The 26,640-nt window shown below is 46.9% G+C and overlaps 1 protein-coding gene across 7 annotated transcripts in view; it reads right to left on the reverse strand.

Annotated features, from left to right (window-relative positions):
• Positions 1-26,640, reverse strand: part of LOC137421758 (uncharacterized) — a 107,825-nt gene that overhangs the window by 59,851 nt on the left and 21,334 nt on the right. For all 7 annotated transcript variants that reach the window (XM_068108117.2, XM_068108116.2, XM_068108115.2 and 4 more), the window contains 2 exons: positions 15,193-15,294; positions 14,867-15,033 (listed from right to left, as the gene is read on the reverse strand). In XM_068108117.2, coding sequence (XP_067964218.2) covers positions 14,867-15,033; positions 15,193-15,294 — 269 coding nt within the window. The remainder of the gene's footprint in view (positions 1-14,866; positions 15,034-15,192; positions 15,295-26,640) is intronic.

Raw genomic sequence — 26,640 nt, forward strand, 5'->3', positions numbered from 1 at the left:
ATTATTCACAAGCATTTACTAGAAGGAAACAAATTCTGTAGTTCTAGCACTGGACAAAAATTCCCCATCACCTCCTATATGAACTGCAAATCTACATGGGTCATATACCTAATCACTTGCCAAAAGTGCACCAAACAATATGTTGGAAAAACTGAGAATACACTCTACACACGATTTAATAACACCCGGTCAGAAATCAATAACTTCCACACCAGTCAGGGCAAATCTCTACCTTACACGATACACTTTAATCAACCGGATCACTCTATAAATGACATTCAGATCTCTGCCATTGAATCAATCACAAATCGATCACACACCACGATTCTGAAACGTGAGTCCTTTTGGATACACAAACTTCGGACAAAAGTCCCTCATGGCATAAATTTTGACGACTAAAGCATGTTCCCACATCAACCCAATCAAATTGTTAACCGTAACCCATTCATTCATTCATTATTCATTCATTCATTCCTTCATTCTACCTTTATATGTCATTTATATAAATATAAAAATATATTATATGAATATAAATGGGATATGAATATATGCTTGTATGTTTATGTATGTATATCTCTATATTTGTATATGCACGTGCACCCTAACTGTAACGCAAACGGTCACTTCCGTTGAACTTGGGGCTGGTGAGTGAACTTTGGCGTGGCTCTTCCTTCTGTATGCATTTTCTACACACATCACACATATCACCATACATACTTGACTGATATACATGCCTGCTGTTTTTGTAGACTCAGAAGACGACCTTTGTTGGTCGAAAGCTTGTCGACAATTAAAGATCGACGTCCTGAAGCTACGTCCGCATCTTATTTAATCTAACGATTATTTATTCAATACAAATGAGACGCCCTGCTCGTACTTTGGAGTTTCTACTATTTCTTACAGTTATATATATATATATATATATATATATATATATATATATATATATATATATATATATATATATATATATATATATATATATATATATATATATATGAGTATATCTAATTCGGTGCTCCAACCTAATGAGCGAACACTGACGTCACCGCTACGTACGTCCGCCTTAACTGTGAAGCTCCGGAAGAGCCATCCCGCAGTACGTCATTATAAAGATGTTAATTCAGATACTGGAAAGTGGGTGGATACCAGAGGTAATGCACCGTGTGGCAGGTGGTGCTTATCACTCCCGGTAAGGTGCAGCAATAGCTGTATGGCACACCTTACTGGCGATTCTCCACCGACGGTATGGAGTCGCATAATGACCGATATTATATATATATATATATATAAATATATATATATAAATATATATATATAAATATATATATAAACATATATATATAAATATATATATATATATATATATATATATATATATATATATATATATATATATACATATATACATATATATATATATATATATATATATATACATATACTACATATACATATATATATATATACTTATAATATACATATATATATAATACATATATATATATATACATATATATATATATATATATACATATATATATATATATATATACATATATATATATATACATATATATATATATATATATACATATATATATATATATATACATATATATATATATATATATATATATATATATATATATATATATATATATATATATATATATATATATATACATACATATATATACATACATACATACATACATACATACATACATACATATATATATATATATACATATATACATATATATATATATATATATATATACATATATACATATATATATATATATATAATACATATATACATATATATATATATATATATATACATATATATATATATATATATATATATATATATATATATATATATATATATATATATATATATATATACATACATATATATATATATATATATATACATACATACATACATACATACATACATACATACATACATACATACATACATACATATATATATATATATATATATATATATATATATATATATATATATATATATATATATATATATATATATATATACAGTCACATGAAAAAGTAAGTACACCCCATGTAAAGTTTTGACTTTTTCAACATACAGCTATTTGATCTTCATTTGAACAATATTGATAGATAAAGGTGATATTAAAGCGCGGCGTTATGCGCGCTGCTTGCGAGCAAGGAGGAAGCGGACAAGCGGTAACTTATAAGCGTCTTTATTTCAGGAGCTCACTGTAACACTAGCCCGCTCCGGGCTGCGCGCCCCGTGTATATCCTCAGGCCACGCCTACCCCTCGGGCGTGGCCGCCGCCCACTTGGTGCGCGGAATGATGTCACCACGCCAGTGGGCTTTCGTGTCCGCCACACGCGCCCCCCCAGAATTCCCGTGCACCTGGAGGGCCAGTTTGCGGGGCAGACGGATGACCCGGCCGGAGCGCCCCCTGGCGATCGGCGGCGTCCGAATTGCAGGGATGCCAGGTGGGATGCCCCTGGCTGCCCCTGGGATGGGTGCAGGACCGGGGGGCGGCGTGGCGGCGTAGCGCCGGGGGTCCGCCCGCAGGGGGGCGGCCCGGACGCGGGGGTCGGGCCACTGGCGGTGGATGGTCCACGTCGAGGTGGGCCGGCTTGAGGCGGTCTACAGAAACGCGGTCAGGAGTACCGCCGATGTCCAGGGTGAAGTGCTTCGCCCCGGTCTCCAGCACGCGGAAAGGCCCGTCATACGGGGGCCGCAGTGGTGTCCGGTGGGCATCGTAGCGGACGAAGACGGACTCCGCCGTGCGAAGCTCCGGGGCGACGTGCGTCGGTGGGTGCCCGTGGCATGCCGTTGGCACCGGGGCGAACCTCTGGGCGGTCTCTTGCAGAACGGAGCGCTGCTGTGCCGCGGACCATGGTGCCGTGGAGTCGGGGAGGAACTCGCCCGGCACCCGCAGCGGTTGCCCGAAGACCAACTCCGCCGCGGATGCGCACAGGTCCTCCTTGGGCGCCGTCCGGAGGCCCAGCAGGACCCAGGGGAGCCTGTCGACCCAGCCGCCGTCGTGGAGGGTGGCCCGGAGCGCGGCCTTCAATGAGCGGTGAAATCGCTCACACAGGCCGTTAGCCTGGGGGTGGTAGGCCGTGGTTCGGTGCAGCCGGACCCCGAGCCCCTGCGCGACCGCCCCCCAGAGCTCCGAGGTGAACTGGGGGCCGCGGTCGGACGAGATGTCTGAGGAGGCGCCGAACCGGGCGACCCAGGTGGTGATGAAAGCCTGCGCGACGTCCGCCGCCGTCATCAACGCCAAGGGCACGGCCTCCGGCCACCGGGTGATGCGGTCCACCATGGTGACATGGTGAAGACGTGGGTGAAACCCCGCGAGGGGGTCAGAGGTCCCACCAGGTCCACGTGGACGTGGTCAAACCAGCGTTCCGGCACCGTGAACGGGGCCAACGGGCCCTGGGTGTGCCGGTGCACCTTGGCGCGCTGGCACGCGAGGCACGTCCTGGCCCAGCCGCGGACGGCCTTCCGGAGGCCATGCCAGACGAACTTGTCGGCGATCAACCTTTGGGAGGCCCTTGCGCCCGGGTGGGACAGGCCGTGGATGGCGTCAAACACCTGGCGCTGCCAGCCCGCGGGCACGATGGGGCGAGGCCGCCCGAGGGAGACGTCGCACAAGAGGGCCGCGCCCGCGCTGTCGAACGGCACCTCGGTGACGCGGAGGCCCGTGACGGCGGTCCGCAAGGCCTGGACGTCGGGGTCAGCGGCCTGGTCCGCTGCCATCCGGGCATAGTCGATGCCGAGGTGGACTGCGTGGGCGACGGCCCGGGAAAGGCAATCCGCCACCGGGTTGTCCTTCCCCGCGACGTGCCGGATGTCCGTCGTGTACTCGGACACGGCCGAGAGGTGACGCTGCTGCCGGGCCGACCACGGCTCGGTGACCTTGCCCATCGCGAAGATTAGCGGCTTGTGGTCGACGAAGGCCATGAACGCACGGCCCTCGAGCAGATGGCGGAAGTGCCTGACCGCCAAGTGAAGCCCGAGCAACTCGCGGTTGAAGGTACTGTAACGGCGTTCGGGCGGGCGAAGCTGCCGGCTAAAGAACGCCAGCGGTTGCCAAGCTCCACGCACCCATTGCTCGTGGAACCGCGCCCACCGCGTAGTCCGAGGCGTCGGTGGTGAGGGCGATCGGTGCATCGGGCGCCGGGTGCGCGAGCATGGTGGCGTTAGCCAAGGCGAGCTTCGCGCCCGTGAACGCCGTGTCCATCTGCTCGGTCCAGGTAACGTTGCCTTTGCCCGGCTTACCTCGGAGAGCTTCGTGCAGGGGGCGCAGGAGCTGGGCGATACAGGGCAGGAACCGATGGTAAAAGTTCACCATGCCCAGGAACTCCTGCAGCCCTCTGATCGTGCGGGGGCGCGGAAACCCCTTCACCGCCTCCACCTTGGCCGGCAGGGGGACGGCTCCGTGCCTGGTGACACGGTGCCCCAGAAAATCGATTACGGCGACGCCGAACCGGCACTTTGCGGGGTTCACAATCAGGCCATGCTGGCCCAGGCGTTCGAAGAGCGTGCGGAGGTGGCGTAGGTGCTCTTCGCGGGACGCGCTGGCGACGAGGATATCGTCCAGGTAGACGTAGACAAAATCCAAGTCGCGCAGGACGCTGTCCATCAGTCGCTGGAACGCCTGAGCCGCATTCTTCAGACCGAAGGGCATCCGCAGGAACTCAAAGAGTCCGAATGGCGTGATGACCGCCGTCTTCGGGACGTCCTCCGGCCTGGCGGGGACCTGATGGTAGCCGCGTATGAGGTCCACCTTTGAGAAGAAGGACATGCCCACCAAACGGGCGGAAAAGTCCTGAACGTGGGGGACGGGGGTAGCGGTCGGGAGTGGTGGCGTCATTGAGACGGCGATAGTCCCCGCACGGTCGCCATCCCCCGCCGGGCTTCGGCACGATGTGCAGCGGCGACGCCCAAGCACTCTCCGAGCGCCGAACGATGCCGAGTCGCTCCAGGGTAGCAAACTCCGCTTTTGCCACCGCCAGCTTCGACGGCTCGAGGCGGCGTGCCCGGGCATAGACCGTTGGCCCGACGGTGGGGATGTGATGGGCCATTCCGTGCTTGACGGCCCCCGCCGAGAAGGTGGGCCGCGTGAGGGCCGGGAAGCCGGCACGGAGGCGGGTGAATGCGTCCGCTGCTGGAAGCGTACAGATCAACGTGGCCGGAACCGAACCGTTCGGCAAGCCGCTTGGCAAGCCGCTCGGCGAGCCGCTCGTTGAGCTGCTCGACGAGCTGGGCAGCGCACAAGCGAGCGAGCTGAACGTCTCGGCCTGGACAAGACGTCTGCGCTTTACGTCGACCAGGAGCCCATTAGCGCACAGGAAGTCCGCGCCAAGCAGTGCCATGGGCATGTCGGCGGTGACGAACGTCCATCGGAAAACCTGCCCTCCGAACCTCAGAGAGAGGCAGCGTTTTCCGTACGTACGGATGGGCTTCCCGTTCGCGGCAAGCAGCGCGGGGCCCCCGCCCGCGGCGTGCTTGTCTGACGTACCGGCGGGAACGACACTCACCTGCGCTACCGTGTCGCACAGGTAACGGCGCCCGGATAAGGTGTCCGTTATGAACAGCAGGCTGCTCGAACGGCGGGCGCTCATCGCCACTATTGAGCGCCGGCCCGGGCGTTTCCCGACCTGTTGAAGGAGCATGGCGGATGACACTGCCGAGACTCGTGGCCGAACTTGGCGTGGAACCAGCACCACGTGGTGGAGCTGGAGGAGTGCGGCTGGCTCCGCCAGGCCGGTGGAGTTGGCGGGTTTCCCCGCGGTGGCGGTTTTCGCCACGGCGGTGGGCGGGGCGTGGCGGCGGTCACGAGGTGCGTATCAGCATGCTGCGTATGCTGTGTAAGCTGATGCTGTGGATCAGCATCATCAGCAGCATCAGCCTCGAGGTCCGTGACGGCCGCAAAGTACCTGTCCACCTCGGCTGCCAATGCTCGGGGTTCCGTTAGCACGGTCCCGGCCAACGCGAGGCGAACCTGCGCTGGAAGTTGGCGACGGAAAAGCGCCCGGAATAGAGAACCGGGGGCTTCGTCGCCCAACAGTGACAGCATATGGTCCATTCGGACCGACGGGCGCGTGTCGCCGAGCTCGGGGAGATCCAGGAGGCGGTCGGCCCGTGCGTCGTCCGTGAGGCCGAACGTGGCTAGGAGTAGCCGCTTGAGTGCCTCGTACTTGTGGCCGTCCGGTGGGTGGCGAAGGACGGACACAACTCGAGCGGCCGTGCCGGGCCCGAGGGAGGCGACGACGTGGCAGTAGCGCGTGTCGTCGCCGGTGAGGCGCCGAAGCTGAAATTGGGCTTCGGCTTGGACGAACCAGACTTCGGCCTGGGCCTCCCAAAATTCGGGAAGTTTGATGAAGTTAGCCATGGCAATGGCGTCGTGTGTGGAAGGATCGCTCCGGCAGATCCAACGTCGAGGGTCACCAGTAAAGCGCGGCGTTACGCGCGCTGCTTGCGAGCAAGGAGGAAGCGGACAAGCGGTAACTTTTAAGCGTCTTTATTTCAGGAGCTCACTGTAACACTAGCCCGCTCCGGGCTGCGCGCCCCGTGTATATCCTCAGGCCACGCCTACCCCTCGGGCGTGGCCGCCGCCCACTTGGTGCGCGGAATGTCACCACGCCAGTGGGCTTTCGTGTCCGCCACAATATAATATAACAAATATCATGAAACATTTACATTTTGTAGTCCATTGTATAATTTAAATAAACATAAATGCAAATTTCGCATGTGGAAAAAGTAAGTACACCATGACATTTATCACTACAAATACCTAAAATTAGAATCAGGTGCACCAGCTCAGGTGCAAATGATTAGAACATTGTTAGAGAGGATCTTGGAGGAACCTGTCTTATTTAAACCTCAGACATTTAGTTTGGTTTGCTCTTTGTTGTTGAAGTGTGCGGCGTCACCATCCCGAGATCGAAAGAGCTCCCTGAGGCCTTCATAAAGAAGGTTATAGATGCCTACGAGTCTGGGAAGGGATTTAAAAAGATCTCCAAACAATTTGAAATCAATCATTCGACTGTCCGGAAGATCATCTAAAAGTGGAGAAGATTCCAAACAACTACCAACTTGTTCAGGCCAGACCGTCCCAGCAAGTTCAGCCTGAGAGCAGACCGCAAGATGCTGAAAGAAGTCTCTAAGAACCCCAGAATGTCATCACGGGACCTACAGGTAGCTCTTTGCCACTGTTGATGTCAAAGCCCGGATCTAAATCCCATCGAGATGTTGCGGGGGGATTTGAAACGAGCTGTGCATGCAAGAAACCCCTCAAACATTGCACAGCTGAAAGAATTCTGCATGGAGGAGTCAGCAAAAATTTCTCCCAGTTGATGTCAGAGACTGGTAGACAGTTATAAGAAACGCCTACTTGAGGTTGTTTCTGCCAAAAGGGGCAATACCACCTATTAGAGCCAAGGGTGTACTTACTTTTTTCACATGCAAAATTTGCATTTGTGTTTATTTAAATTATACAATGGACCACAAAATGTAAATGTTTCATGATATTTGTTATATTATATCACCTTTATCTATCAATATTGTTGAAATGAAGATCAAATAGGTGTATGTTGAAATATGTTGAAAAAGTCAAAACTTTACATGGGGTGTACTTACTTTTTCACGTGACTGTATATATATATATCTATATTTGTAGAGCTACATTCAAACATATCCTCAAGCGCGGGGAGCTTCAGTGCCCAGCGATGCTGCCATGCAACACATTGAAATGGAATTTGGAGGGAATGGTGTACAAGAATTGATTGATTAATTGTGTAGTTAAAAGAAATAAATAATAATCGTAAAATAATTAATTACTTAATCATTTGGCTAATAGCATACCTAAACCACCACTGTTTCATCCGAATCTGTAACTTTTTGAAAATAAAGTTGTTAATGGAAAAATTATATAACTAATTGATTAATCAATAAATCAAAAATACCCTTTCTAGCCAAATCACATGGTCACTGCCATGTCCAAATATCAGCTTCCTAGCTCAAAAGGTGCCTGAGATATTGCCCAGACAAGAAAGAAAATAATTTATTAATTGCATAAAATAAATAAATGATAACTAAAATAATTAATTTCTTAATCAATTGGCTAATAGCATACAGGCACATGCATTGTCATCCTGGATGTGGATGGAGGCACTGTCATCCTGGAAGATACCCCTTAGTCCAGTCATTCTAGCGAACTTTTACCCCTAACCCACCACTAAGTGCAAGAGAAAAAAATGATATTTTTCTGAAACCTTTCGATCCTCTGAACAAATACGTAAAATTATACTCAATTATAATGAGTGGATCATACTTTATTTTCAGATTGAACGAGAGCCGTGAACAAGAGGTGGAGTGACGCTTGCAGTGAGAGATTTGATCAATGTGCTGAGGACAGTTAAACGCTGTGGTCATTGTGAATGTAAGTCGTATTATATTTAATTTATGATTGTTTAAGGTTTTATTTTTATTTTTAAAAGCAGTTTTTTAACATTTAATTTTATAATAAACATGTTCAAATTTTGTATTTTTATGAACCTATACATTTATAGTAGGACAACACAGGGAATAAAATGTAATCCTAAGTTCCCTCTCTTTTCAGCAACATGGGTGATATCGACTGTGTCTTCTGTAAGAAACCCCTCTCCAGTGATCCAACCAGTACACTGACGGATAAAGGTTGTACGAGGATCGAAGAAGCTGGACGTGAGCGTGGTGAAGAAGTCCAGGTCCATCCAGGACAGGCAGTTCATACAGATTGTCGTAGGGTGTTCTGCAATGTGAGAGACATTGAACTTTCTCTGAAGCGAAAACGTGTTTCGTCTGAAGCAGACAAAGGGAGGTGCCTTCGTTCAATGGATTCAGCGTTTGACTACAGAACTCAGTGTCTTTTCTGTGGTAATCCTGACAAGTACCAGGGGAGGAAAAAGGACCATATGTTGATCCAGGTTAAGACATTCGACTTCCAAAATCATGTGTCTGCTGACTGTGAAAATCGATCTGACAACTGGTCGGGTACTGTGAGGAGCAGAATGGCATTTGTTGGCGATCTACACGCAGCAGATGCGGTATACCATAAGGTGTGCAGTGTTTAACTTTCATACAAAGAAACAGATACCACTCAAATTCCAATCGGAAGAGGCGTCCATCAAAAAAGCAGAAGCTTGGTCGACCCAAGGACCAGATCAGACATGAAGCGTTCCTGAAGGTGGCAAAGTACCTTGAGGAAAATGATGAGGAACTAACCACAATTAGTGATTTAATTGGGAAAATAGAGGACTTCCTAGTAGACACTGGCTGTGATGCATATGGTTTTTCATACATGAAGGATAACCTTTTCAATCACTTTGGTGATAAGATCATAATTGCAGACATTAATGGAAAATCAAATGTTGTGACATTTAGGGGTGTGGCATCGTCGATTCTTCATGACTTCTATCGTCAGCAAAAGGAAAGGGACCCTGAAACAGAAAAGTTGCGCCTGATCAAGACAGCTGCTGATCTCATTAGAAGTGACATAAAAGAGGTATCTCAAAATAAGGACATTTACCCGACTACTCTCGATATGTCCACTGTCAATGCTGCAACCAAGTTCCTACCTGAGTCACGAAAGCTCTTGCTCGAAATGCTGTTTATGGGGAAAGGAAAAGACTTTAAAATCTGCTCACTGGGACAGGCGATCATGCAAGCCGCGAGGCCTAGGATCCTTCAAGCTCCACTTTTGGTGGGTCTTGGAATCCAAATGCACTTCCATTTTGGTTCTCGATTTCTCATAGACACGCTCTTTGCACATGGGTATAGTTGTTCATACACGGAGGTGCAAACGTATGAGCGCAGCGCAGCAGTCACGTGTGGAACAGACATCCCTGGTTTTACCCCTGGACATTTCATCCAATATGTGGCGGACAATGTTGACCATGACATCTGCACATTAAATGGGAGAAACACATTCCATGGTATGGGCATTATTGCGAGTGTGACCCCGAAAACAGTCCGGACACTTCAGATTGCCCGTAGAGCTGTCTCGGCAGAGGACATCGCACAAGTGGGGCGAATCAATATACGAGCTTTCACATCAGCATGTGGAGGAATGCAGTCCTTTCTCTACGAGAAGCTTCCAGCCTGTACAGACTTGAGACAAATCAGCTCAAATGTTGACCTCCTCTGGAAGGTTTCGCTTACTGTTCGATCACCTCGGCCCTCTTGGACAGGAATGATGCAGATGGTACACAAGGGAGAACATCCGGGTGAGGCATCAATAATGTTTCTGCCCATGATTGATCTCAGTCCAAGTGACTTGGACTGCATCAACTCCACACTGCATTTCGTTTGTGAACATGCGCAGAGATATGGTGTAACCCCGATACTGACATTTGATCAGCCACTTTGGTGGAAAGCTCTCACCATAGTCAAGAGCGAGCCAGCAGACAGCAAACTTCACTCGATTGTTCTAAGACTAGGAGGATTCCATACACTCATGAGTTTTCTTGGGTGCATTGGCCACCTGATGTCTGGTACTGGACTCAAAGAGCTTCTGGAAGTTGCATATGCCAGCAACACTACAACCCACATGATGAGTGGCAAAGCCGTGTCTAGAGCTATACGTGGACATCTACTCGTTGATGCAGCACTCAATGCAAAACTTGCTTCGAAGGTATTTCAGAAACCTCCCAAGTGATGGAGACAGCGAGGGTACAGTTCCAGCAGAGCTCAATGATGCAGGCGACTTGTTTGACGGTCTGATGTCGGGTGACCAAGCAGTGTCAGACATCGAGTCATCGAAGGTGATGGAGGTCATTGGAGACAAAATCAATCAGGTGATTGATACAATAAGGCATCAACGGACAGCGAGACTGTGGTTACAATACATGGAAATGGTGGACATTATCCGTTTTTTTCTGAAATCTGAAAGAACAGGGGATTGGATGCTTCACTTGCATATCCTGCGCGCCATGCTTCCATATCTTGCAGCTTCCAGACACAGACACTACACAAAGTGCCTGCACATATATCTGCAACTGATGACCGAGTTACCAAAGGACCATCCAGAAGTACATCAGAAATTTCTCCAAGGATTCAAAGTTGTCCGACGGAGCGACAGATACTGGGCTGGTCTGTCTACAGATTTAGTCATCAAACAAGTACTTATGAGAAGTCTGAAGACATCAGGTGGTCTGACCAGGGGACGAGGGATGACAGAGACACAACGCTCAGTCTGGGTCATGGCTAGTCCTTTCTTTGCAGAGGTGAACAATGCCCTCCAACACCTCACTGATGTGATGTATGTGACAAGTGAACAGCACAAGGATCTATCAAAGTCTAGACAGAAGAATGATGTAACTGATACCCAGAAAATGCTTGAGTTTCTTCATGAGAGGGATCCCTTTCAAGACGACGATACTCTTCACAACATTTTCACTGGTATAGTTGCCCAGACAACGGTGAATGTTGATGAGGCGAAAACTGTGGGAGAAAGGCTCTTGGGCCAGATGAGTGGTAAACGTGTGCTTGAATACAGCTTTAAGAAGAAGGGTCAAGCCATAACTATGGACTCAGAGTCTGCAATGAAGACACCAGATGGAGACATCAATATCGACCCTCAGTTACTCTTCCAGAGACTTGTGATCGCTGGCACTGAAGTAGGAGACTTATCCAAAGCACTCCTTTGTGAGTTATGCACATATCCTCCATCTTTGTTCGAGACCAAATATTCCTTGCTGTCCGCCAATAAGCTAGCGTTAGCCTCAGCAATCAAATCCTTGGCACCTGCCGATACTGCACAACCGTCCGATATACAATACGTACTCGATGGCGGTGCCCTATTGCAGCGCATACCGTGGCAGTCAGGTGAACAGTACAAGGATATTCTTGACCGCTACCTGAAATATGTTAGTAGGCATTACGGGCATGCTATCGTCATGTTTGATGGCTATCGTGAAGGTCCCTCAACGAAAGACTGTGCCCATCAGAAAAGGGGTGAGCGACCATCAGTGAAGGTATCTTTTTCTCAAACCATGACGCTTTCTGTCAAGAAGGAAGAGTTTCTTCGGAACAAGGAGAACAAGCAACAATTCATAGACATTCTTGGTAAGAAACTGGAAGAATCTCATTGTGAAGTGCTTCATGCGAGTGGGGATGCGGACCTACTCATAGCAACAACTGCAGTTTGTAGCTCTTCAAAATCCAACACTGTTCTTGTTGGCGAAGACACTGACTTGTTGATACTACTGTGCTACTATTTTCGCAAGAATACTGCGCACACTCTCTACTTAATGTCGAAGCCGAAAAAGGGTTCATTGAATCCAAGACAATACTTGGACATTGGCAAAGTCAGAGAGGCTCTGGGTGATACTGTCTGTGAAAACATTCTCTTCATCCATGCATACCTGGGATGCAACACGACATCAAGGGTCTTTGGGATCGGCAAAGGCACTGGACTCAAACTGTTCAAGGACAATGAAATGTTCCAGCAAGAAGCCCTAATTTTCGGCAATAAAGGGTCAACACAGGATGAGGTCATTGCTGCAGGAGACAGAGCAATGGTTTGTGTGTACGGAGGCAAACCATCAGACAATTTGAACGAATTGAGGGTAGCAAAATTTCATGCTAAGGTGACAATAAACAAAACATCGTTGCACCCACGGGTACTTCCGCCCATGAGCTCAGCTTCCAAATATCACAGCCTATGGGTATTCCAACAGGTTCAGGAGTGGAAAGGACACAAACTCAACCCGCTTGACTGGGGATGGAGGATCATGGACACCAGGATGATCCCTATGCATTCTGACCTCGCTGCAGCACCAGACTATATCCTAAAGCTGGTTAGGTGTTCTTGCAAGGGTGGTTGCAGTGATAAACGTTGTGGTTGTCGGAAACTTGGGCTGCCTTGCACATTTGCATGTAGGGAGTGCAGAGGTATTTGTGCAAATGCAGACGAATCAGTGGACATTTTCGAGGATGCTGATGATAGTGACCATGGAAGAGACGAAGTGACGTGTTAAATATTGTGAACGGACAGAAGGACATTGGGTACAAATAGTTGTGGTAGTGTATTCAAACATGGTTAAATAAATAATTTAGAGTTGATTTGGTGTATCACACTGAGTGTATCACAATGTATCTGGTGTATCAATACTGGTGTATCACAATATCACACTGAGTGATATTGTCATATAATTAATTTCCAAACATTGCGGTAGTCCGAAAAGTTCCCAAATCGGAAAGGACCTGAAAAACCATGTTCCACTCAATATATTTAAGTATAATTTTGGGCAGATATTTAGTAGACATCAAGGTCTCAGAAAAGTATTACTTCGTTTCTCTTGCAATTAGTGGCGGGTCCATTCACATTTTGACTGGACTACCTCCCGGCAAGAGAGAAATGCTGCAACATGGGGTGAAGATGATCACTCAGTATGATCAAGTAGCGATTGGCATTGACCTTGCCTTCCAAGGAAATGACTGCACCCAAACCATGCCAGGAAAATGCACCCCATAACATTACAGAACCACCAGAACCTGTCACTGTTGGAACAAAGCACTCAGGGTTGTAGAGTTATTTCGGTTGGCGCCACACGAGCAATCGTCCATTTGTCGAGAACATGGTGAAGGATGATTCATTTGACCAAATCACATTTCTCCACTGCTAGGCCATTCATTGACTGTGCTCTTAGCACTACTGGACTGGCAGACATGCATTACCAAGTGTGATGAGCTGCTTGTGCACTGCAACCCGACTATGGTATCCCACTCTGTGGAGTTCTCGGCGGACCATTTTTGAAAAACTGGCTGTGCACGCCCCAGCTTGAAATTTAGTCAATTGATCTACAGTTGGTCACCTGCTCTGCCTTGCACTTTAAATCAATGCACGAATATCACGATCCTGAAGAGCATGCACCTCTGCCCACTGTTAAAGCAGGACAGTCCTTTGCCGATTTCTTTCTCGGAGTTCCATGCCGACATCACCTTCGACACCGTTGCTCGTGAAACATCAGCAAGTTGAGCTGCCTTTGTCACTGAAGCTCCTACCAAATGCGCCGCAACAATCACCCCTCTTTCAAAGTCACTGAGGTCTCCTCTTGCAGCCATGCTAGCCATAATTACAGGCAACCAGGCTTGTGCAACATTTTTATGCATGACCCAAAGCATCATGGGATGTTATTTGCTTGATTAGCACATGGGCCACACCTGTGCAGAAGCAGTTGCTTTCAATATACTTGGTGTACCTCATTTACCTTTGTGTTTCCATGTTTTTATCCACTACCTGTGCATGTGGTCTATGCACGACCATAGTCATTAAAAGGTGAAACCTCTCTCTTTTATTTATTTAATGAAATCAAACTGCAACGTCAAACAAGACTCACTTTGAAAAAGATAATGTGCAACAACCTTTAGCCCGTTTGGTCACTATTTTTAACAATGCCAAAAGATTCACAAAAAACCGTTTACGGTTGGAAAGATCCATATTACGACAAGGAAAGAACCACCAAATGACAAAGCTGGCAAGGAAGGTGCGAGCTACACTGGGATTTTTTTATTTATTATTCTTCTTTCGAATGCCGTCAAAGATGTTTGCTGACATGTATTAGAAGGAACGTAGGTTGAATCACAAGCCCCACTTAAGTGAAAATTTAAAAGTACTTCCTGCAATTACATCAATAATTCCCCCAAAAAGGCAGCAATGTGAAAAATGGATTTGCCAACATGCTCTATCAAACAAAAATAATCCGACATACATTTTCATCATCCCAAAGTACAGTGGTCACTGAAAGAAGTGGAAGTTTGCAAATAATTTGCAGACACAGTTATTTGTAAACATACCTGGACGTCAGACTTTGGCAAGAGGCCGACGAGCTGTTTCTGGCAGCTGAACGGAAGGGCTGAGAGCGTGGAATCATTAACAAGGGTCTTCAGGTCCATGTGCTCAAGAGGTGATCCAGGGCTCCACATGTCTCCGGGTCTTTCCTTAAGAAGCCGAGTCTCTTGTGCTGTAAAGGGGGAGAGCACTTGGGATCGGAACTTGCCAACGCAAAAGCTCTCAATAAAAAGTTTAGTACAGGTGCAGAACAGGAATTAATGGTGGTGTTTAATGTAGCCAATGATTTTTTCTCATGGTCTGCTGCTTTCACAGATCCAGAAGGACAAACCTGAATGGCCCTTCAGCAGACACTTTGGCTTCATTGGGAGTTGCATGACTTCATTTCTATGGTTGCCATTACCATCTTCATCACTAGGGCTGCTGTTATTTTCTGCAAAACAACAACAATGGTATCCTATAGAATAGCCAAATGCAATCTCTCCCTCAATCAAACACATTGTCAACATTAATATCAACTCGTGAAATAAAGTGTCTCGATGTGTGCAAATTGGGTTATGGTTTTCCAAATCCAAAAGAAGCGTTAACAACTAGAACGGCACGTGGTGGAGTGCATACCTTCGCCAGGATGAACAGTTTATGTTTTCTATCGGCTCTGATACTGATAGGCCGGATCTGGATTTGGACCTGAACCAAAATCGAATCTGTTTGTTCTTGTCACCTACTCAATTCATCCACCAAACTTTGTCATAACCCATCCACAACCTTTTGAAATATCATGCTATATATCATGCTATATCAATTGCTCCCTGGCTTTGAAATCAATAAACAGGTTCAAATGGAGCACCTCTCCACCATTGGAGCATTTAAATTGCATTGGATGTGGCAAAAATGTGAATCGGTTCTCCCAACTTGCCGGCTCGATGACAAAAGACGCCACTTTTAATTTTTGCCGGCAATCAAAGGGAACTATAAGGGCACCAGGTACAGCGCATACCTCCACCACATAATGCTTGATCCAGTGGAACATATTGGGCCCAAGAAGATAATATTGTACAGGATGAGTCATATGTCCCAGGACACGGTTTTAGCTGCTTATACAAGATCTGTTTATTACATCCAACAGGTTGACCCATAAGCCCAAGAAGTAATAGCATATCGCAGTAATACACCAATAACAATACCTCCTTAAACATCGAGTGCATCAGTATGACGTCCGCCGCTGTCATGCAATAGATCATTTTTCTCCACGTGCGGTGTGAAACCCGATGCAAAATACCATGTGTTATGGTGCCAAATGCTTTCTAAATGCGTTGTTTCAGTTCAACAACAGATGCCATGCGATGTTCTGCAACCTTAGCTTGAAGCATAGTAGCCCCACAGAGCATTGTCACAAGTGGTATAAACAAATCTTGTACAAGTGGATAAAACCGTGTCCTGGGGACTTAAGACGCCTTGAATTGCATGAATACGACTCATTTACTGCTCAAAGCCTGGGACCTTTAATCCCCCAACATTTTAGATATATGAGTAGAATACAGTACGGTATTATACTTGCTTCAGCTGTTACACCTGCTTGTGGCTGCTCCAGATCATATTGGAATGCTTAAAATATGGGGCTTTTAAACTTAATCTTAACAGTACGGTCACATCATTGTGTCAATTTTACCATTTATAATACAAGGAATATTTTTATGACGGCTTTATTATGTACTCAAACTGCACAATTAAAAATAACTATGGAAAAATCAACTTAAGTTAACAAACTTAACAAAAGAATGCCATTCCAAAGAAACGTCATGAGTGTCTCTAAATAATATTATTACCATCAGTGTCATGTCAATAGTCATCATAATATCACTGAAGATCATACTGTAGAATATATCCATTCACGAATCACGTGAAAGCATACAATGAATCATCAGAGAGCAGCGACCCACATGCACTCTTGTATATCACATAACATTAGTAATATCAGCAATGATCTTCATAGACCCGCAATCTACCATATAAAACGCGATGTCAGTGTGTGTGTTTATACAGATGTCTGTTCCCCTTCATAAGGGTAGGCTTCAAAGGCCAATATTTTAACACGAATGTTTGTTCACCATATTTCTGAGGATAAAACAAACTCGAAAAACATTTTCCATAAAAGATAAATTATGTCTCTTCTATTGGAATTGTAGCGGTGTGTACCCTGATTAGAATAGGTACACATATCCCTGCGTGTCGTAAGAGGCGACTAAGAGGGTTGGCGTCAGGAAGGGCATCCGGCCATAGAAACATTGCCTCAAAAAGAGAACCATGACAATTACAACTACATATGGGCAGGGTACAGCCCGAAGTGGAAATCGGTTTCTGAGGTTTGGGACATGGAATGTACGGACAATGACAGGGAGATTAGGAGAAGTGGTGGAAGTATTGATCAGAAGAAGGGTGGACATATGTTGTGTGCAAGAGACGAGATGGAAGGGAAGTGGTGTGAGAATGGTGAAGGGTAGGCAGGGACAGAAGTACACGTTTGTGTGGCAAGGGTGCCTGGAGGGCGTGAATGGTGTTGGTGTCCTGTTTTCTGAGGAGTTTGTAGACAGTGTGGTGAGTGTGACTAGAGTGAGTGAAAGGTTGTTGATGGTGAAAATGATGATTGGAAAGCTCTTGGTGGATGTCATCTTGGGATATGCTCCACAGGTTGGTCGGAGCGATGAAGAGCAGGACAAGTTCTGGTGTGCGAAAGAGAAGCTGATGGAAAACGTGAAAGATGAGGAAGTTGTTGTGGTAGAGACCTAAATGGACATGTGGGAAGGAGTATGGACGGTTTTGAGGGAGTTCATGGGGGTTACGGATATGGTGTGAGAAATGGAGAAGGTGAAAGGATTTTGGAGTTTGCTGATGGAGCTGATTTGTTGATTTGTAATACTCAGTTCCAGAAAGGGGATAATAAGCTTGTTACATACACGTCAGGTGGGTCGACGACAACCGTTGACTACCTGATGGTGTGTAGGCGAGATAGGAGGCACCTCCGGGACACAAAGGTGATCCCGGGGGAGGAGGCTGTTTCACAGCACCACTTGGTTGTCTGCGACAGAAGGGTGAAAGGTGCGAGGAGAGCTCGGCGGGTGAAGTACCAACCGAGAATGAAGGTGTGGAGGTTGAAAGAGGTGACAGTAAGGGAGGCATTAAAAGAGAGGCTGAGTAGGGTAGAGAATGATGTGCTTGAGCTTGAACATGGTTGGATGTCAATGAAAGATAGTCTGTTGGGAGCCGTTGGTGAGGTATGTGGATGGACAAAAGGACCACCGAGGCACTCGGAAACATGGTGGTGGGATGATGAAGTTGGAAAGAGGATTGACGAGAAGAGGAAGAAGTTCAAGGAGTGGCAGAAGGCGAAGGGTACAGGAGCAGAAAAAGCAGAGCATGAAAGTTATAAGGCAGCCAAGAAGGCTGCAAAGAAAGAGGTAGCAAAAGGGCAGGAGGCATGTAGGAAAATGTTCGGAGAACGCTTGGATTCGGAAGAGGGTCAGAGAGCGGTATTCAGGATTGCAAAGCAGATAGCGAAAGAGAGGTGTGATGTGATGGGGGTGAGTTGCTTGAAGGATGAAGTGGGACAAATCGTTGTGGACCCAGATGGAATTAAAGGAAGATGGAAAAGATATATGGAAATGCTGTTGAATACAGAGAATGAATGGGATGGCAACATAGAGAGTAACCCAGTTTTAGGACCGGCAGAGAAGATAACTGAGAAGGAAGTTGAGGAAGCGATAAAAGCAATGAAGAGTAGAAAAGCGGGAGGGCCGACGGGAGTTGTGGGAGATATATTGAAGGCAGCAGGAAGTTGGCGTGTGAAGAGAATGGCAGAGATCTGTAATCTGGTGGTGAAAGAAGGTCGCATTCCAGTGGCTTGGGAACTGAGTACCCTCGTCCCTCTATACAAGGGGAAAGGTGACCCTCTGGAGTGTGGCTCGTACCGAGCGATAAAGTTATTGGAGCATGGAATGAAGGTATTGGAAAGGGTGTTGGAGAGGAGGATGAGGAAGAAGGTGAAGATCGACGAAATACAGTTTGGATTTATGCCAGGAAGAGGAACAACAGACGCGCTCTTTATTGTGAGGCAGTTGCAGAAGTACATGGAGAAGAGGAAGAAGTTGTTTCTTGGGTTTGTTGATCTGGAGAAAGCATTCGATAGGGTTCCACGCGAAGTATTGACATGGGCATTGAGGAAGTTAGAAGTGGAGGAATGGTTGATCAGAGTTGTGATGGCAATGTACAAAAGAGCGCGCACAGCTGTAAGGACGATGGACGGGAACAGTGGTGAGTTTGAGGTGAAGGTGGGAGTGCATCAGGGGTCGGTACTAAGTCCACTACTATTTGTATCTGTGATGGAGGTGCTGGCTCAGAACGTAAAGGAGGGTTTAGCGTGGGAGTTGTTGTATGCAGATGATCTGGTGTTGATTGCGGAAAGTATGGATGGACTGAAGGAAAAGATGAACAAGTGGAAGGAATGTATGGAGACAAAAGGTCTGAAGGTGAATATAGGAAAGACGAAGGTGATGGCAAGTGGTAAAGCATGTGGTGAGGTGGAAAGAACTGGGAAGTGGCCATGCGCCGTGTGCAGGAAGGGTGTCGGAGTGAACTCCATTCAATGTACAATGTGCGCTGAGTGGGTTCATTAAAAATGTAGTGGTCTGAGAGGGTCATTAACCAGTGTGGCAGCTACATTCAAATGTAAGGTGTACACAGAGGGAGCTGCAGATGGAGGAAATGTTGAGTTGGATCTTGGAGACGGCATGAAGCTGGAAGGTGTGAAAACGTTTTGCTACCTCGGAGACATGCTGAACGGAGAAGGTGGATCAGACACGGCAATGGTTGCTTGAGTGAGATGTGTATGGAAGAAGTTTCGGGAACTGAGTGGCGTGCTGATGAGGAGGGGAGTGTCGTTGAAGCTGAAGGGAAAGGTGTATGCTGCATGTGTGAGAAGTGTTATGATTTATGGGAGCGAGACATGGGTCATGAATGTAGAGCAGCAACAAAGGCTGGAAAGGGTGGAAATGCAAATGGTTCGGTGGATGTGCGGAGTATCATTGAGAGAGAGGAAGACAAATGATGAATTGCGAAAGATGATGGGAATAGAGCCTGTGATTGATGCTGTGAAGAGGAACCGGTTGAGATGGTTTGGTCATGTGTTGAGGAAGGATGAAAGTGACTGGTTGAAAAGAGTGATGGAAATGAATGTAGAAGGAAGTAGAGGACGGGGAAGACCGAGAAAGACTTGGCTAAAGATAGTGGAAGAAGAAATGCAGGCAAGGGGGTTAACAAGGAGAGATGCAGAAAATAGGGCAAAATGGAGAAGATTGTCATGGGGACCGCAAGGCTAACCCCGGCTCTAGCAGGGAAAATGGCCTTAAAATGCATGTTGTTGTTGTTGTTGTTGTTGTATTGGAATTGTAGACGGTGGCTTGCAAACCGAGCCTCAAGGGTGGTGTACAGAGGCGTTTAACAAAAAAAAAAAATACAAGGTGCAGGGAGGAAAAATTCACTGAAATGAGCAACACGAGAAGAGTAAAATGAGTGTTCATTTAAATTTGTAGGATGTCTAATAAATAAAGAGATACAAGCACACCTGACACGAGGCCGAGGCTTCAGACTTTGGCACACACATGAGGCCGCACCGTCAAAAACTGTTGCAACCTGTCATTTTGACAGGATTTTTACAAGTTACATAATTAACAAAACAGAACAGTTAATGTTTTGTACCCCAATTATAGGCCAAATCTGCATCTGTAACTTAATCAAAATCCTGTAGCGACCCATGGGTCCCCCAAGCGAGACCAGCAGCAGAATCTCCTTGCTCCAGCCGGTGACGTCACAGGCGGACAACCTCGGCGCCAGGGTGGCTGGTCACGTGACCACCAAAGCGTGCCGCGCGTGCGGTTATAATCCTTTGCACCTGTCGGTCACGTGACCACCGAAACACGCCTCGCCTGAGAGGCGTGGCTTTTGGTTTCGGTTATGCTTTCGGGTTTTGGATATATATGCAGCCCGATAAACGGGCTTTACAGAGTTCCCGAGTTGGTTTTTACAATAAACATCTTCTCGGACGAGTTTGTGTCTTGCCCGTCACTTCATCCGTATCAAGCAAGAGCCCGGCTCTTCACTGGTGACCCCGACGTGATTTGAACACGCAACCTTCTGATTGCCCCCGCACGGATGCGGGGGCTGCGAACGGACACGGCAAGCGCGCCCTAGCCAGGGAAGCCACCTACGCTGGTGACGCCGGCTTCTCCCGCACGGCTTCGGGCGCAGTTTCGAACGCGGTTTCGAAATGCCGGAGTTTCGGTAACGACGACGGCCATGACTATGAGGTTCGCGCACGGCGCTCGGCTCCTCCTCTACGACCGGAGGGGCGAACCTATTCCAAGACCCTCCGAAGGCACGGCTGCTTCGTCACCTTCGCGCGCACTGACGTTGGCGGAACGGCTGCTTCGTCACCTTCGCGCGCACTGACGTTCGCGGCACGGCCGCTTCGTCACCCTCGCGCACCTACAACTACAACCGCAACTACTTCTCCGACCCTGCATCCTCGGGAGGCCCGCGAGGAACCTCGGCAGCCTCCCCCGAGGCCTGGACCAGCCCCTAGGTTGGCTCACCCGCTTTTCGCGTGCACCGCTCGAGCCTTCTCGGCACTGCACCCGCGAACTGCAACCTCGGGAGGCCCGCGAGGAACCTCGGGAGCCTCTCCCAAGGACTTGCCCGGCCCCTCGGCCGCCCCCCCCCCCCCCCGTCCACTGCATCCCCCGAGGCCTTGACCAGCCCCGCAACCTCGGCAGCCTCCCCCGAGGCCTTGCCCGGCCACTCGGCCGCCCCCCGTCCTGAACCCCCCGTCCGACCAGCCGCCACCACACCGGACCCCCCCCCCCCCTGCCTGCACCCCCCGTCCGACCACCCGCCACCACACCGGACCCCCCCCCCCCCCCCCCACGACTGGCCAGGGGTCGTTTCGGTCGGGTCATCCGGACCCCCTCAGGTTGACCTTCCTGGATCAAGTCCATTCTGGGGGGGGCGTGTGTAGCGACCCATGGGTCCCCCAAGCGAGACCAGCAGCAGAATCTCCTTGCTCCAGCCGGTGACGTCACCGGCGGACAACCTCGGCGCTGGGGTGGCTGGTCACGTGACCACCAAAGCGTGCCGCGCGTGCGGTTATAATCCTTTGCACCTGTCGGTCACGTGACCACCGAAACACACCTCGCCTGAGAGGCGTGGCTTTCGGTTTCGGTTATGCTTTCGGGTTTTGGATATATATGCAGCCCGATAAACGGGCTTTACAGAGTTCCCGAGTTGGTTTTTACAATAAACATCTTCTCGGACGAGTTTGTGTCTTGCCCGTCACTTCGTCCGTATCAAGCAAGAGCCCGGCTCTTCAATCCCATTGGCTTGTTCTTGTCATCTACCCAACTCATCCACCTAGTTTTGTCATAACTCAAACACAACTTTTTGAGATATTGTGCTATATATAATTTTGGCCCAATCTCTCATTGGTGAAGAATCACTTTAAAAATTCAAAAATTCTCATGTCCGGATTTGGTTCCAGCTCTTCACCAAAGTCGAATCGATTTGTCCTTGTAAAACAGCCATCCTGTCCATCAAGTTTCATCTGAATCAGTATCGTCCAAATCCATCCACAACTTTTTGAGATGTCGTGTTATATATAATTTTGGCCACTGGTATGGTAAAGAACCACTTCAAAAATTATTGGATCTGGATTCAGATCCTCACCAAAATCGAAACTGTTCCATGTCACACATCCAACCTGTCCATCAGGTTTCATCTGGACCCATACATGTTTTGAGATATCATGCATATGATCCATATCGTTTTTTGCCCAATCTTTCAATGGTGAAGAATCACTGAAAAAGTTATATTATCCAGATATGGACCAAATTTTCACCAAAATCGAATGATTTAATCTTTGTCACACACCCAACCTGTCCATTAAATTTCATCCGAATTCGTTCACAACTTTTTCAGATATCCTGCACACAAACATACAAACAAACAGACAGATAGATAGGGAGGAAAACATACTCTCCTCCACCTTTGGTGGTGGGGGTAAAAAAGGGGTTTTCACTGACGATGTAGTATTTCATTACATGTCATAAGAACATTACGAAATGAATAGAAAACGTGTCAGTGACTTGAAATTACACAACATATATAGAAAATGTTAAGACGTAAATGTAAAATATGTCAGTTAAAAATGTGTCTGTTACATGAAAAAACAAAATTGAAAATATTAAAAGGCATTGATTGCATCAACATGCCTGTGACTGTGAAATGACAGATATTTGAAATGAGAGTGTTATAAACCAAGAACATAATAGGAACCTTCATCCCGACCCCGTTTAGAATCCAGTGCAGGCACAGGAAACTTGCTCGTAACTTAAACAAAATTAAACTAGAGCGAAGTAAGTTTATGGCGCGCCATCGCAAATCCCCACACTTCCCACCTAAAGCAAAGTTGAAAGATGGCAAAAAGTTCCACCAAGAATGACCCAATATCCAATTTTGAGTTTGATCTTCTTTCCGCGTTTTTGGGAGTTGTGACATTATTTCCCCACTCCATTGGCCATGAACCGGTGATCAAATCCAAAAAATCGTTGTATATTTCATGAGTCCTCCAATGTTGATTGCATATCCAGTTTCATTTTTTTTTAATGTTTAAAAATGTGTCTGTAATTGCATTTTTTGATATTTGACCTTTTGACCCCATCACAGGTGGCAGGACCAAAAGTGACATGCTGCTCTTGCACGTTTGTGCCATGCGGTGATCACAACGAGCAAGTTTGGTGATTTCTGCAAAACTGTTTAGAAGGAGATAGTGTGACGGGCAGACAGACAGAGGTTATTTACAATATCCCCAGTTATTTTTCAAAAAGCATGGGGATAAAAATTCTCTTTTTTTTATTATCCGGATCCAAATCTTCACCACAATCTAATCAATTCGTCCTTGTCAAACAGGTAAGCTGTCCACCAACGTTTGCCTGAAACCGTCCATAACTTCGAGATATCCTGCTCACAGACAGACAGACGGAGGTGAAAACAGAACCTCCATCCACCGTAACAATGAATTCTGTGATCAATATCTCTAGAAGAGTGTTAGATGTAGAAATATCCTTCAATGATCCCATCATTAGTATAAATAAAAAAGGTACACCCCAACCGCCAGCACCCTGTTTCGCTGGCGCAGAGTTTCCCCCCACCCCAATGCACCATATTCACGCAGCAAAGCAGTATTAAGTTGCTGTTTCCACTTTATTTATTTATTATTATATTAAATAACATTCTTGGCTCATGGGAGAACGAGGTAATGGATGAGGGAACGGTAACGTAATCACAATGAGGTGGTGGGAGAAACACCTGATGCAAAGAAGAAGGTGGATGAACGAATATGAAAAGAGGGATGGAGAATGACATGAGATCATTGACGGCGGACTTCTATCAAGAGTGGGATTGCACAGATTCAAGGAGGTGGTTTCGCAGGCAGGAGAATAGAGGGACAACGTAGTGGAGGGGAGCAGCGATCATTTAATTTTGGAAGGTGAAAGATAAGGTGACCGAGCATCCATGAGGAAGGAGGAAGCGGTGTGAAGTGGCATGTGACATTGACATTATCAGTGAAGTTCAAAAACCAAATACGATTACCGAATAAATATACTGTATTTACAAAAGAAATGTTTTCACTTTGCTTGGTGAAGAAAAACGTGGAGAGCATGCTGAAAGTCAGCTTTGGGATCTGATAAAGTACAAAACAAATGATCTGCACGTCTCCTATTGTGAGAGGAAGTACAGTATCCACTATCGACGACTTGTGGGGCTTTACATTTCCATCCCTTTTGCTGGGTTGTCGCAGGCCCTTGGTGAGGCAACTTAAGTAAACAAGGTAGGATGAGTCTCAATTAACTAGTATTCACAAAAGGGAATCGTACCAACTTCTGTGACTGACACGAAATGGCTTTCTCAGGATGTTTACTGTGTTAAGAAAATCAAAAACACAATCACAAAAAAAAGAATTTTTTTTTTCATCTCTTTCTTTTGATACAGTCTGGCTTCCTGCTTTACTCTACAAACTCTTTGCCTATTGTATCTAAGGCCAACACAACACAAGGCTTGCTGACTTCCGCCACTCTCATAGCTAACGTGTGCCACCCAACGGAATCCTTTCATGTCCTCTCCCTGCCAAGGTTGGAGTGCCCCAGGGTAGTGTTCTGGGCCCGGTCCTATTCCTGATCATCAATGATCTCTCTGAATCACTGGAAAATTCTCTTTTTCTATTTGCTGATGACTTCACCCTCTGCCGTGACATCCCTCATCCTTCATACAAGCAGGCAGCAGCCGCTTACTCTTCTTCAGACAATGAAAAAATAATAATCGCAAACTGCCCAAACACTTGGAATATACTGTATATCTCCATCTGGACAAATCTCACACACTCACTATCTCTTTTCAAAAGAACCATGTGGCAACAACCTCTCCACCCCACTCCAACACTACACCACTACACCACTACACCACTACACCACTACACCCGGCCCCCCAAACACCCAACTCCCTCCCTCCACTTTCTGAACAATCCTCCTGAGGAGGTTTCACTATCTCCTGTGTTTCACCATCAGCCATAATCTTTGGACAAACCACAATTCAAAGTTGGCCACCAAAGCCAGCTGTCAACTGGGCATCATCCATTGTACAAAGTCTTTCCTTGGCATACCTGAACTGCTATCCATATACAAGGCCTTCATCCGCAGCTTGATGGAGTAGTGCTCTCCCCTCTGGGCTGGCTCCCCTGCCTCACATCTTGCCCAGCTTGACGCCATGGAAAACAAGACCTTATAATTATTGGAATATCCCACGCTGAAGCTGAGTCCAGGGGCCTATCACTTCGCCATCACAGACAGGTCGGTGGTCTCTCTAACTTATACCGCCTCCTGTCTGGTCTTGTATCCTCTGCTCTTTCCATGCCTTGTCCCCCCCTCTAACCTCAGCAAATTTCTGCAGGGCTCACACGGTCCACCATCAACCCCCTTCTGGATAAACAACTTAAATCCAGGATCACTGCTCACCTCCACCTGTGGAATCAACATTTTCATCCTCTTCAATCACATTCTTCCATCCTGGTCTTCAAGACAGCTGTCACCACCATCTCAGATCGCCCCCAATCCAAAACAATGATCTTTTCTGCCCTCATTAACACCACCCAAATCCCACCTCCGTACAATTTTCGTTTTCCCTCTTGGACTTTCCTGCCATAGCATCATGTCCACCCCATGCATGTGTGTTTTGTATCCTATTTTTGTCTGTTAAATCCTGATCAATTCAGTGTACTAGCTCTTGCACAAGCCTCGACTATGTCTACAAAAAAGGCACAAACTGGCTGCTTAGGAAAAAAAAAAGTTTCATCCGATTTAAAAGAATGACAATTAATCCCATCTCTGTATTAAACACAAGACTCATTTTATGATAACTTATGTGATGCTCAGTGAGAACTTGAATTTACTTGCTTTGAAAGGACAACAAAGACATATTGCAAGCTCAGCAGAACCACTTCCAATCCGCACTCTGAACACACTCAGAAAGCCCGAGGAAAGCCGTGCAGTTGTCATCATCAAATTAAAATCTTCGAATAATCATGCAAAGCAACACAACATAATCAATAAATGGGTGAGTATGAGTGTACACGAGTGAGCACACGAGTGAGTAAGCGTGCAAGCAGAGGAGTGCACAAATG

This window comes from Myxine glutinosa, chromosome 2 (assembly GCF_964187855.1).
Source record: "Myxine glutinosa chromosome 2, kmMyxGlut1.1, whole genome shotgun sequence".
Lineage (NCBI taxonomy): Eukaryota > Metazoa > Chordata > Myxini > Myxiniformes > Myxinidae > Myxine > Myxine glutinosa.